Source organism: Poecilia formosa, unplaced genomic scaffold (assembly GCF_000485575.1).
Source record: "Poecilia formosa unplaced genomic scaffold, Poecilia_formosa-5.1.2 Scaffold185, whole genome shotgun sequence".
Taxonomy (NCBI): domain Eukaryota; kingdom Metazoa; phylum Chordata; class Actinopteri; order Cyprinodontiformes; family Poeciliidae; genus Poecilia; species Poecilia formosa.
In genome coordinates this window covers 955,074-967,070 of record NW_006800124.1, presented here as the reverse complement: position 1 = coordinate 967,070, position 11,997 = coordinate 955,074, and the positions used below count along the sequence as shown (strand labels likewise).

Here is an 11,997-nt window from a genome sequence, read left to right as displayed (position 1 = left end):
TGTTGACTCTACCAAGGATTTTCTGTTACTCATCTGTAGCCACTTTCATTGGGAATATTAAGCCCATCATTTCCATCTGAAGGGTTTGACGAAAGAGGGGAGTGGGAGTCGACATTTTACTAGAATGTATACCTCCAACTTTGGGTTTCTGCACAATGCACAGTACTTTGCGTGCTCTGTGGATGCAAAGTGTGCAAATGTCAATGATCCATAAAAGTAATTATCAAAAATTGAATGCCTTAACATCTAGAGTGCATGGGATGCTTTCAGAGTTTTTGTCCCGCTTGCAACTTCAAACTGCACTGTATTTTACTGGGATTTTAGGTCATATAACTAATGCAAACTATTTGTATGAGTTAATTCAGTTTAGTGGAACTGAAAAGTCTGGCCCCTTGTAATTTTGCACCCCCAAATAAACAACCAACAGCTTTCTGAGCTTTTATGAAAATTAAAAATCAGACTTCTTCCAAATCATCATTATACATAACTCCTGTCATGGAAAAGCCCATTAAAATAATTAAAAATGTGAAGCAGTTCAGAGGGCATGGATAGTTTTGCAAGGTGCTACAGTCTCTTTTGCAACCTCAGTCTGATTCAGTCAGTCAGGTAGGTGATTGTAATTACAAGCTGGCATTTTAAACTCTCAATGCACTGATCCACATTACATGCTTCTGAGAACAAAAGAGGTCCCGTACAACCTGATTTACACACATTATGTGCATGAGATGAGAAGGGCGGAACCTGGGGAAATGGTACATGAATCACATTATTTGTTTAATTAGTCAAATCATTTCTTGCATTTTCTTCATGGTTTTTATTCACTCTTTAAAACTTTCCAAAGCTTTAGATCAGACTCATATGTCATATGGTTCATCCAGTTTCCCTTTAACATCTCCAGTAAGATTATTGGTCCTGCAGTGGGCTGACGAAAGAGGTTACTCAGCTGGACATGAACACAGATTTGGATTGTCTTGTAAAGTTAGCGCTAAGCTGCTAGATTGCTCTTATAACATCTAAATCTGATTTAAATGACTGTGGGATTGCTGTGATTAGAGGTTCTCTTCAGAGGGAGTGTCTAGACTTTTTTTTTTTCGCTAAGGGGGGGTGAGGGGCAGGCAGGGGCACACACTGTAGAAGGGTGAGACACTGAAATTGCAATGTCGTCTAAATTCACTGCAGTCATAGATTACAATGAACAATGGGCCAAAACTATTTATTTACCCCTCAAAGAAGCACGTGAATCCATTTAACACGCAAAGTGATACAGTAGATTTATTTGTTATAGTGTCTTAGGTCACAGGATAATTTTACTAGTCACACAATTAGCCTGTTTAGCTAATTAGCATGTTTAGCTAATTGTGTCACCCAGCTAAACTAACTGTACTCTACCTCTTAGTTACCATTAAATAGTTGCTACACCAAAATATTCTGGAAGGATATGTCATTTTTTTTCCATCAAAAGAATATGAATATTACTTTGACATAATGTTGTTTTATTTGGGATGGGGAAATGTAAACATGTTAAAATAGAACTTTTATATGTTAACTTTTTATTATGTATGGTAAATATTATATCCATACCTCCGAATACTTACAGCAAAAGTCTAATTTTCAGATTTTATTGTCTTCTATTAATATTGGCATTGAATCCATATGCTCAGAAGCTACAGCTATTGAGATAATAACTACCCTTGAAGAACTGCAAGTCAATGCACCAGTTTGATATTAACACTGTAAACTATTACTCTATGTTCTGTAATGCCCATGGAAGTTGTATTTAGTGTTCTATTTTGTTATTGTAGGTCCCTTGTTTAAAATAAAAAAACCTGTCTGCTAGCATACAGTTAGCTAACTTTTGGCTAACTTAACTAACTGTATGCTAACTGTACTCTACCAAATGACTACGCTATGTTTAACTGTATACAGTTCTTTTTATTTTGCTGCCATTATGGACTACAAATTGCAGTTTAATTACCCTCTTTTTTCCTTTATGAAGAGTTATTTTTGTGAAGTTGTTTGAGGCTTCTTCATTTTTATAATTATTATTAAATATCACACACATCAACCTGCCAAAGGAGATGGAAATTAGCCACATGGCTAAAATCTCATGTATTTACATGCAAAAGTTAATTAATATGCAACGTTGCAACTTGAAACAATCAACAAAAATGCATGAATGGAGATTGTAAAACAGCAAAAGGAGCTGTCAGTCATCTACTGATATACAGTGCAGACAAAAAGTTAATCTATGTACCATATGACATGAACAAACTGATTGATGCTTATCTATTAGAAGCATTTTTTATTCTTTGTACCATAATATTTGCTTTATTTTATGCCTAAGTCCATAATCATATGCCGGAGTTCTGTCTCCCGCTCCCAGCCCTCCAAACTCAGCCTATCAATGGTAACACTGATCACCAGGGGCCAAGTTAAATGTGGCCTTGTTCATATTCTTCACAAAAGGACTGAGTTCTGCAAGTCTACAAATAATGTCACAAGCTCTACAGGGTGTTTGTGGAGCAACCCAATGAACAGAAACTCCACTGTACAGAATGGGAATGGGTGTCAGTAAGCAAAGGCAAACTGCGCAGATCCAGCTCTCCCACAACAGTCGCCGCAGCATCAAACTCTTACAGAAAAGTTCTGACCGGAGCAACAGATAATAAAATCTTACTTTAGAACCCTAAGTCAGCCAGCTGTCACGAAAACACTAACACAAAGTTTCAGTGTCATGACCTCGGGATTGTTAGTTGGTTCATTTCATGACTGTAGAACATTGACAAGTGTCTTCAGTCAGATGTTTCTTCAAAGCCATTGTAATACGGACCACTACAGGAGATCCTTGCCACAACTCTCACCAGCTGCAAGAAGTCTTAAGAAAATTGTTTATATGAGACAGTTTTAGCAGTTTTTAAACTTTATTATTATTATTATTATTATTATTATTATTATTATTATTGGAATTTATTGTGACAAGGATAAATCAAATTTTTATCATGATAAGAAATTTATTGCGATAAATGATAAACCACCCCTCAGAAAAACCCTGATAGGAGTTTTTTTTTCTTTTTCAAGAGAAATTAATTTTTAAATAAGAAAAAAAAAGTCAGAATAAACCGGAACAACAAGGCTCCACGAAGGTAGAAGCGGATAAATAATCAAGCAGTGTTTCCCTCCTTTTGCACATCGTATATCTAGCAGCACTCTGCGTGGCCTTGGGGTCTCACTCTGAATACACAACAAGCCACGGAGGCTCCCACAGCCAACGTCACTGTTACCTCAGCATCCACTGTTTTCTTTTGTTTAATCAAATCAGGTCGGAGCTGCACATTGCCTTTCACAGAACACAATGTTATCTCGTTTTCAAAGCAGGTCTTGGGCATGACATGCAATGAATTTTCCTTTGGGTACAACAGAAGGTTTTTGAGATGATAAGAAAAAAAAAAGACGTTTGATCCTGGAGGCTGCAGTTGAAAAGAAAATGAGGGATGCTTATGTTACCTTTGCTATTTCTTAATTATGAGAACAACTTAGTCTTCAGAAAGCTGTTTGAGGTAGTTCCTCATTCGCTGTCGAGGCGTTGCCCTCGTGACAGTGAAAACCAATATTCCTCCACTTTCCATGAGATGCGAAGGAGGAGTGGAGGGGAAAGGTCACGACGGGTTGGCGTCATGTTACCAAAGTCAGTGTCGGTTCATGAAGAATTCAACAGCTACATAAGCCGCCATCTAGCCACCATCTGTGTGTGACCGGCTGACGGACCAAATCATTTTATCGAACTGCTGCAAAACACAGCATCCCAAATTATCACAAATATGTTGAGAAAATATATATGAAGCAAAGTTAAAGTGGCTCACAGAAAAAGGGAAGTTTTCCTGTTGATGGTCAAGACAAAACTTACCTCAAGAGTCTCAAACTTTCAAACAGATTTTTATCAACGCACTTCCAATAAACCTTTCTGCTGTTGTCGTGTTTTCAGTACAGTTTTAGCATAAAACTTTGATGACTATATATAAGAATGACTGGTTTTATATGTGAAAAGAGATGGTTATGTACCCGCCCTTACAAAAGATATACAGTAGGTTTGATCATCTTCCAATACAAAACATCTGTTGGAATTTCTTCAACTAAAAAAGGTTCAGAAAAATACTGAAGAATGTCTCAATTAGGTCGGTGTCAGACTAGACAGGGGTTCTCTGTTTTTTTTTCTCAGTGGCGAAGTTAGACTTTTGTTGTCATGGGTAGCAGGGGGGCCAAGACTATGAGAATGATGGGAGATGGTAGGACTCAATTAAAAATTTTAATCAAGTCAGCTGCAGGTTCTGTTAATTCATCAATCACAATTAATCACATTATAATCGAAAACTAAGTATTGCCAGAATAAGGAACATTTTAACTTAAAAAAAAATTAGCTGCTAAATTATACACATGAGTTCAAGAACAAAGATATTTATTGTTTTTTGGTTAAATGAAGCTTCAGCGCAAATTCAATCTGGAAGACTCTCTAGCCTCACCTGCCTCATCAATTAGCGCCTCCTTCTCATCACCCTAGACCTATCGGCGCTGAATCAAGCCACGCCATGGCCAATCATTGATCAAGCTCCAGTTGATAAGGACCTTCATCCACGGCCTCCTCCGCTTACCAGCTGCGATCAACCCACCTCTGCTCTTGGCTCTTCAGGCCACATCCTTCTTCGACCTCCACCACCAGTACAGGCCCCAGGGGATTTCATTCCTATGCAGCATCAGGAATGTTTATCGAGCTTATCGAAGTTCCAATTCGACGTCCCCTGCCAGGGCCTGAATGCTAAAGGACTTTAATATTTATTTGTCATTAAACTTTTTTAATTGCTTTCTTTCTCTGTCTGAGTCTCTCCAGATTGAAGTGTTATTATAGCCATTCATCTTTCAAATGTTGAAGGAAGTGCTGATCATTCATGAAACTTCTTTGACAATCTGTGATCTGTGGACGCTGACATTGTGCTGCTGCATCATGTTTAGAGTCGGCGTCAAGATGCTATTTTAGGCTTGAATAGCTTCAGTGATAGCCTAATTCCTTTTAGCGCAACTTGATCACAACAGTCTTTTCCAGCGTGCCATCAGATTGTTTTTGAAGCAAAAATGAAAACCCAGTGAGCCAAGAGAAGCGGCTTTGTCATCCATCGCTGCTATTATCAGATGCTGCTTGTGCGTCAGATTTATGGGTGTACCAGAAACACACAAATACAAAGGTTCCAGCTTAGGACTTTTGCAAAGGGAAAAAAAAAAGATTGAATCTGTAAAACGTTTAATGCGTTAAATTCTATATTCTCAATAAAATAAAATTAGTGCATTAAAGTCACACCCCCTCTGCTTAAGCCTCTTCTCCTAGTTCACATAACACATACATATACAAAACAGTCAGAGACCAATTAAAATGCAACTTTATTATATTTTCCATGGAAATTAAGTGTCAGATGTTGGCAGAAGCATTGCGGACCCCTGATGCTCAGGTTTCAGTCCGCTGAGCCAGGCGTGAGTACGAAGTCGCTCCAAGGTGGCTCGCTTCTTACACTCCTCCTCCAAGCAGAGATGGAGGAAACTGAGGCACTCTAGAACAAACATGAGAGAATTTTGCTCCAGAAAATAGGCAGACTGTAATTGTAGCTGCTGGTTATGTACCCACCTCGGGAGAGTTTGCTGCTAAAGTGAATCCAGTCCATGGAGAAAACCCTGGTGTCGAATTGACAGCGGTGCAACATGCAGTAAAGCATTACTCCCAACTGCCAAACTGTGGTGGGAATAGGTTTGTACATTTTATGTTTGAACCACTCTGGGGGAGCATATTGAAGAGTACCTGGAAAACATGCATAGTCAAAGTGGACCGGATTTTGTTTTTGGCTTCCTTTCAGTTTTCTTTTCCTGTGGAAGCTTCATGAGATCATTGGTTCAGTTTCGTACATCCTGGGAGATAAATACAGTTGAAACCATTTACATACACAAAATAAAAAGATACATGTATTTTTTTCTGACAGAAGTTAAATCAGACCAAATTTTTCTTCTTTTAACTTAGTTGGAATTAGCTAAATTATTTCTACTTGCTAAATGCCAGAAAACATAAAAATATTTTTTTGAGATTTTTTTTTGTAACTGAACTCGAATTCAGAAGTTTAGCTTGACTTACATTAGTGGGACTCCAATCAGGTTAACCTATCAGAAGTTTGTAGAAGGAAGCCCAAAAGGTTTGACCCAAGTCGTACAGTTTAAGACAGTTATCTACCAATCGAACATATGTAAACTTTCGTATTCGAGGAAAGCTGCAATAATATTTCCAAAAAATATTCTTGCTAAGTTTAAGAAATAATTTTGGTAATCCTAACTAGGCCGAAGCAAAAATGTATGTTTAAATGTAAATATCTGGTTTCAACTGGGAAAGGACTCAAATACGATCTCAAAGCTACGCTAAATGTTTAGTAAAGTTTAGTTATACCCTGGAAATAGCGGAAATTTTTCTTCAGCTCATAACTGCCACAGCCAAAGTCAATAATACGGAGCCGCGGCCCTGCGGAGCCGATTTCTACCAGCGTGTTCTCCAACTTCAAGTCCCGGTGGAAAACGCCTCTATTGTACATTTCCATGGCAGCGTTCACCAATTGGTTCATGAGAGGCTGAAGTAAAACAACAAACAAAATGTCTCCTTTGCTTAAATAAATGATACATGTTGACTTTTTTTTTTTGAGACAGAATAAAATGTAATCTTGTGAAAATATATTTGTATGCAAATGTTACAGTATGCAGTATGCAAATGTTATAATATGCTTTTTACATATTTGTTAAAACTGTCACAAAGTTGAGACAATATAACATGAGACAGACGATCTGTGAAAACAGGAACTACAGTTTGATTCTCTTTCTGCATTTAAAAGGTATTACAAAATCATTACGATGAAGTGATATGGTGTTGAATAAGTGGATGTTTTTTTGTGTATTTGAAATATGTCAGTAATAGTCTACAGAGTTGAATGACTAACTTTCTTTGTATGTGAATAGAAGCCAGATATAAATTTATTAATTCTCTCTGCTCCTTTTCATCCATGATTTATTTTAGCTGCTACATAAACTATTCATTACTGAGTGACTGAAATAAAAAATTAAATTAAATTAATGAAAATTAAATAAAAATGTCTTATTTTCAAATGTAGTTATCTAAGCTGCAGTATACAACTTTTATGAAAAAAAATAAGTTTTTTTTTTGTTTTTTTTTACATATTTGTTAAAACTGTCACTGTGTCATGACAGTATGGTATATGGTATGTGGAAAAAAATACTGAGCTCCTCTGCCTTTTCACAGTACTCTCAGTGCCAACAAGAAGTAACCAATCAGAGCACAGAGGCGGGTCTTAGAGCTGTAAATCACAATCTAGTGTTCTGCTATTGATCCCTGTCTTGGTCCCCTCTTGCTCTTTGGTACCGCTACACCTTTTAAATCCCTGTCAGCAAAGTCTGTTGTGAATGCTAAGCTAGTTACCATGCCCACCGATGATGGCAGTTTTCCTGTAACATTGAGTTGTCTCTCCAGACTGCACTAGTAGCTCAGGGAGAAGGTGAAGGAGATCGATCTATTCACAGATTATCCGTCTCATAACACACTGTCACAACATGGTGACAGTTTCAACAAATATGTAAAAAGAAAAAAAACATATCCTTTATAAGAGTTACATACTGCAGCTGCTACATCTTTAAAAGTTAGACAAATCAAAACAAATCTGAGGCAGCCAGAGGTGCCCTTAGACTCCTGAGGTGATAGAAACACCAGCCGTCCAGCTTCCCTACCCTAGCCTCATCTTCCTGCAGACGACCTCCTCGGAAGTGGATGTACTGCGCAAGATCCAAGGAGAATGGCGGTCTTTCCATAACAAGGACGAGCTTTTGATCCAGACAGTACCAGTCCAGCAGGGTGACTGCGGCAAACTTCCCGACTGCTTCCGGGCCGCCTCCGGCCTTCTGCATCAGCACCACCTCCAGGGGGACACAGCCCACCTAAAAAACCCGGACGTCTGGTTTGTATAATGCAAAGTGAAAGATGGATTCTAAGCACGGTGGTGGGTTCCAAACTAGTTCACTCACTCTTAATTCACCTTGCACTCTCTTGCTGTCAGCGTACTTGATGGCCACCTGTTAGACATCAGAATAAGTCTTTATTTCTTCCGTAGGATGTTTGTGTTTAGTCGGAGACGTAGCGTCAAGGACAAAACACAATACCAACCTGTAAGGAGTCGGAAAGGCGCAGGCCAGCATAAACGGAACCGAAGCCTCCTTTTCCAATGAGTCCCAGCTGCTTGTACTTTCTTTCAAAGTCAGCTGTATATTTACAAAGAAGACACTTTTAATAAAGCAATGACTACTGTCAGATAATTATTGTTAATAATGTGCAACAATCAAAGGTAAAGTTGTAGTGTCCGTTGTTTGTTTTCATCTGGGTTTTTCAAGGCTTAGGAACATTTTGCTGATCTTTTTGTTTGATGGAATTTACCATAGACAGGAGGTTGTCATTAGCCTCAGCAGAAACAAAATGGCCGCTTTGACTCTGCATGATCTGTTCCAGAATCACGACCCATATAGCATCAGCTAGCTTGTGCATGTGCTAATATAAATTCTTCCAGGTAAGGTATTTTTCTTTCTTTTATTTAATTTTGTTTTAATTGTAAAAAACAGTGAACAACAGATCACCTCCAAAATACAGGACAACACCGCTTGGGGCGTCCACTGTGACTCCATCTCGCAAAATTTCCCGTTTCCCCAACAATTGAGTTACAGCCCCCTAAACAAGATTTAATATTGTTTCTGTTACTTCTATTGTGATTGATTAAAAGATGGATTTAATCAACACAATGATTTTTTTTACACTTTTTTAGCATTATGTCTTTAAACCAAAATTGCAACTTCAAGGAGACATCACTATGCAAATAGAATTAAAAACTAATGCAATATGATCTGAAAAATATTTTACTTATCATCAAACTTAATTCACTTCAGTGTCCAATTGAAAACTCACAGCGGCATGAACTGAATCACGTCCCCTTTGACACGTTTAACCCACGGATTCTTTTGTAGATCTAGAGTCTCTTTTTCTTTGCAGATTTCTCAATATGTTCATAAAATAAATTGTTGCACTAGTTGTGATTTCTGATTGGAAGACTCCTTCGAAGGTTCGCGCTTTCTACTTCGACAGTAATTCTTAATAGGTCATGTTACGTAAGGAGAGGAGTGCCATCTAGTGTTCGTTAGAACAAATTGCGAACTGAGTCAAAACGCGAGTTAAGAGCGTACCGCAAGGGACACTTGAATTTGACTAACATCCCAGCTAATACGGGATAATTGGCGTCCTTTGTTGTCTTATAATTATTTCAAAGTATGGACTCACATTCGCTTTTGCGAAGGTCACTGAGTGAGTTGTTGGTGCTATGTACTGGCAGAGAGACCCTTTGTATCTTCTCAGATGGCTCTGCATTAGCACTGGCTGTTCTCTTCCCCAGTCTATTCAACAACTCTTCATTTGTACCGCCGCTGCTGCTGCTGCTGCTGCTAATCACAATTATGCTGGGCAACAGATTGGTGCTTCTGGGTCTTTTTTCTGGTTCCATTTTAACAGAGCTTCTTTTTCTATTGCTCCATTCCCTGACAAACTTTATGGTCACCTTGTGAGTTTCACCAGCATTGTGGCTGTTGAAGTTGTTCCATCTTACATTCCACAACCTCTTGTTGTCCAACTCAGTGACAACATTAGCCTTTCTATTCCTCCACCCCAATTCGTTCATGTTGCTCCTGTATTCATTGGACAGACTCTTATCTGAAAAAGGAAGGAGTTCATTGGAGAAAATGTTTACTCTCTGTAGCCCAAGAACTTGTAGTTAGATGGGAAGGAGTGTGCTGACACAGCAAAGTCTAAAACCATATAACAAAAATACTTAGAATTATAACAGAAATAAACACTTTGACAAATATTCCTGTATTGTTCAAAAGACATTGTTGAACATAAGTAGGAATCAGTTGATTAGCTGGATCATCAAACATTTTCCTGGAAAATATTTTGGGGGTTTTTTCTTAGAAATAAAGTTTGTCATTTTTTTTAACTGAAATATGGTGTTGAATTTATTATAACAGCTTTCCACTGTTATCAATCACTCAAAACACTTTACACAACATCACCCATTTGCACACACATTCATACACATACTAAGATTGAAAGCCAACTTAAGCGCCTTAAGTTGGAATTGAACCTGCAACCTTCAGATCATGAGAGGACTCCACCACCAAGCTACAGCCTACACAGCTGTAGTATAATATATAGCTGTAATATGATGCTACAAATATCCAAATTAACATATTTATCTTATATACAAGATTTTAAAAAGTATCGTTCTAGTGAATTTAAGGCAAATAAATATATGTATGTGTGTTTGTGTATATATGTATATAATTGAGAATAATATACTGTATTGAGGTTATCACAAATAGCATACTATGAGCCAAATGAAAGTGTAACTGTGTAGGATGATTTCTAAAAATATATATATAAAATGGGCATGTGTATTTGTGCATTAAAATTCAATAGACTGTTTACAATATGAAAATAAAAACTCTGCAAACAGTGATGTTATTTTAGCTAAAGTTCTTCTGCCTCCTGCCACTTACAGGCCCAATGTAAGTACAATAATAATACAAGATAATGATATTACAAATTTTTTTTATCTTCTTAAAACAATCATCTTAACTGCATCAGACAATTCCTTTTGGACGCATTGTGTAGCCAAGATATATGGCAAAAATATGGAACACTGTTTTCAGAAATATATCAAAATTTTAAGGATGTGAGAAATAAACTGCATCCTTTAGCATTCACTGTTTCAGTGGATTGTTGTCTTTTGCCCCACCAACTGTTTTTATCATAACCTATTTGAGATAAATCGAGTAGTTACTTTTAATAAATGTAATTTCATGATGTTCAGATTGTTCTTCCTTTACAAACCTTTTAATCTTACCTTGTTGTTTTCCAGACTTAGAAGCAGACGTCACCATTTTGCTGAAGAAGCTTAAAGGTAGTTTCTGTGTAACATCAAATAACGGCGTCTGTCGGTAGGTGCGGCGTGTACTCGTACACATTGGAGTGAAATCATTACCAATGTTCTAGAGTCATCACAATGAGGAGATGTTCCATTCCAAAGTCGTTGACATTTGAAAATGTACCAAAGTTGAAATTTCGCCCTTACCTGTTCTGGATCATATTCCAACAATTTATAAAGTACAAGCATCTGTAATAAAATTTGAATCAGCGATCAGGCTGTATTGTTTTATATCTTTTTCTTTCATAATGTGCCCTGAGATTACAATTGTTGTGACTTGGTGCTATGTAAATAAACTGTATTAAACTGAATATTCTGAGGCTAGATACTAGCAAACATAATAAGCTAGTTCACATATTTGTGTAAGCTAGCTTACACAAAGTACTACTTCAAGTTATTTTCTCCTTCAAAGGCTTCTCTGCCGTAGAGAATTATTTAGTAGTGACTGTGTGAGTGATGTTACTGTAGCTAACATCACTCACAGTAGCAGATTCAGCAGTAACTGAATCTGCTACTGTTTCTTAAAAACTTTAGAACTTAATCTTCCAGCTATGATGAAACATACGGGCACAAACCGAATATTCACTAAGACCAAGACCTTTTAGGTTTATTTGGTCTGACCTATAGAAAAAGTTCAGTGGCTGGGTCCAGACCAACATCCTCTTTCACTTCCTATTTTTGGTTTCCAGGAACCCAAAGTTGTATGTCTTGACTACAGTGGTTTAAATTTTTAACAACAGATATGTTGGACTCTTGAAAAAGTATTCACATCTCTTAAATACAAAGACCTCAACAGGACCTGGAGAGATCCACCAACTCAGGTAGAATAATCTGAGGAGAGGAGATGCACTCCACAAATTTGGCCTACATGAAAGTGTAATAAGAACAAAGA

General features: G+C 37.5%; 1 protein-coding gene across 1 annotated transcript; it reads right to left on the bottom strand.

The window, feature by feature from the left end:
- Positions 1-5,425: 5,425 nt before the first annotated feature.
- Positions 5,426-11,160, bottom strand: LOC103147609 (serine/threonine-protein kinase pim-2-like). Its single transcript, XM_016678535.1, has 8 exons — positions 11,025-11,160; positions 9,407-9,832; positions 8,249-8,343; positions 8,110-8,157; positions 7,816-8,022; positions 6,473-6,650; positions 5,669-5,839; positions 5,426-5,594 (listed from the first exon to the last, which is right to left on the bottom strand). Exons 1-8 carry the CDS (start codon positions 11,143-11,145, stop codon positions 5,449-5,451), a joined length of 1,392 nt encoding a protein of 463 aa, XP_016534021.1. The 5' UTR covers positions 11,146-11,160; the 3' UTR covers positions 5,426-5,448.
- Between the last annotated feature and the right edge of the window lie 837 nt (positions 11,161-11,997).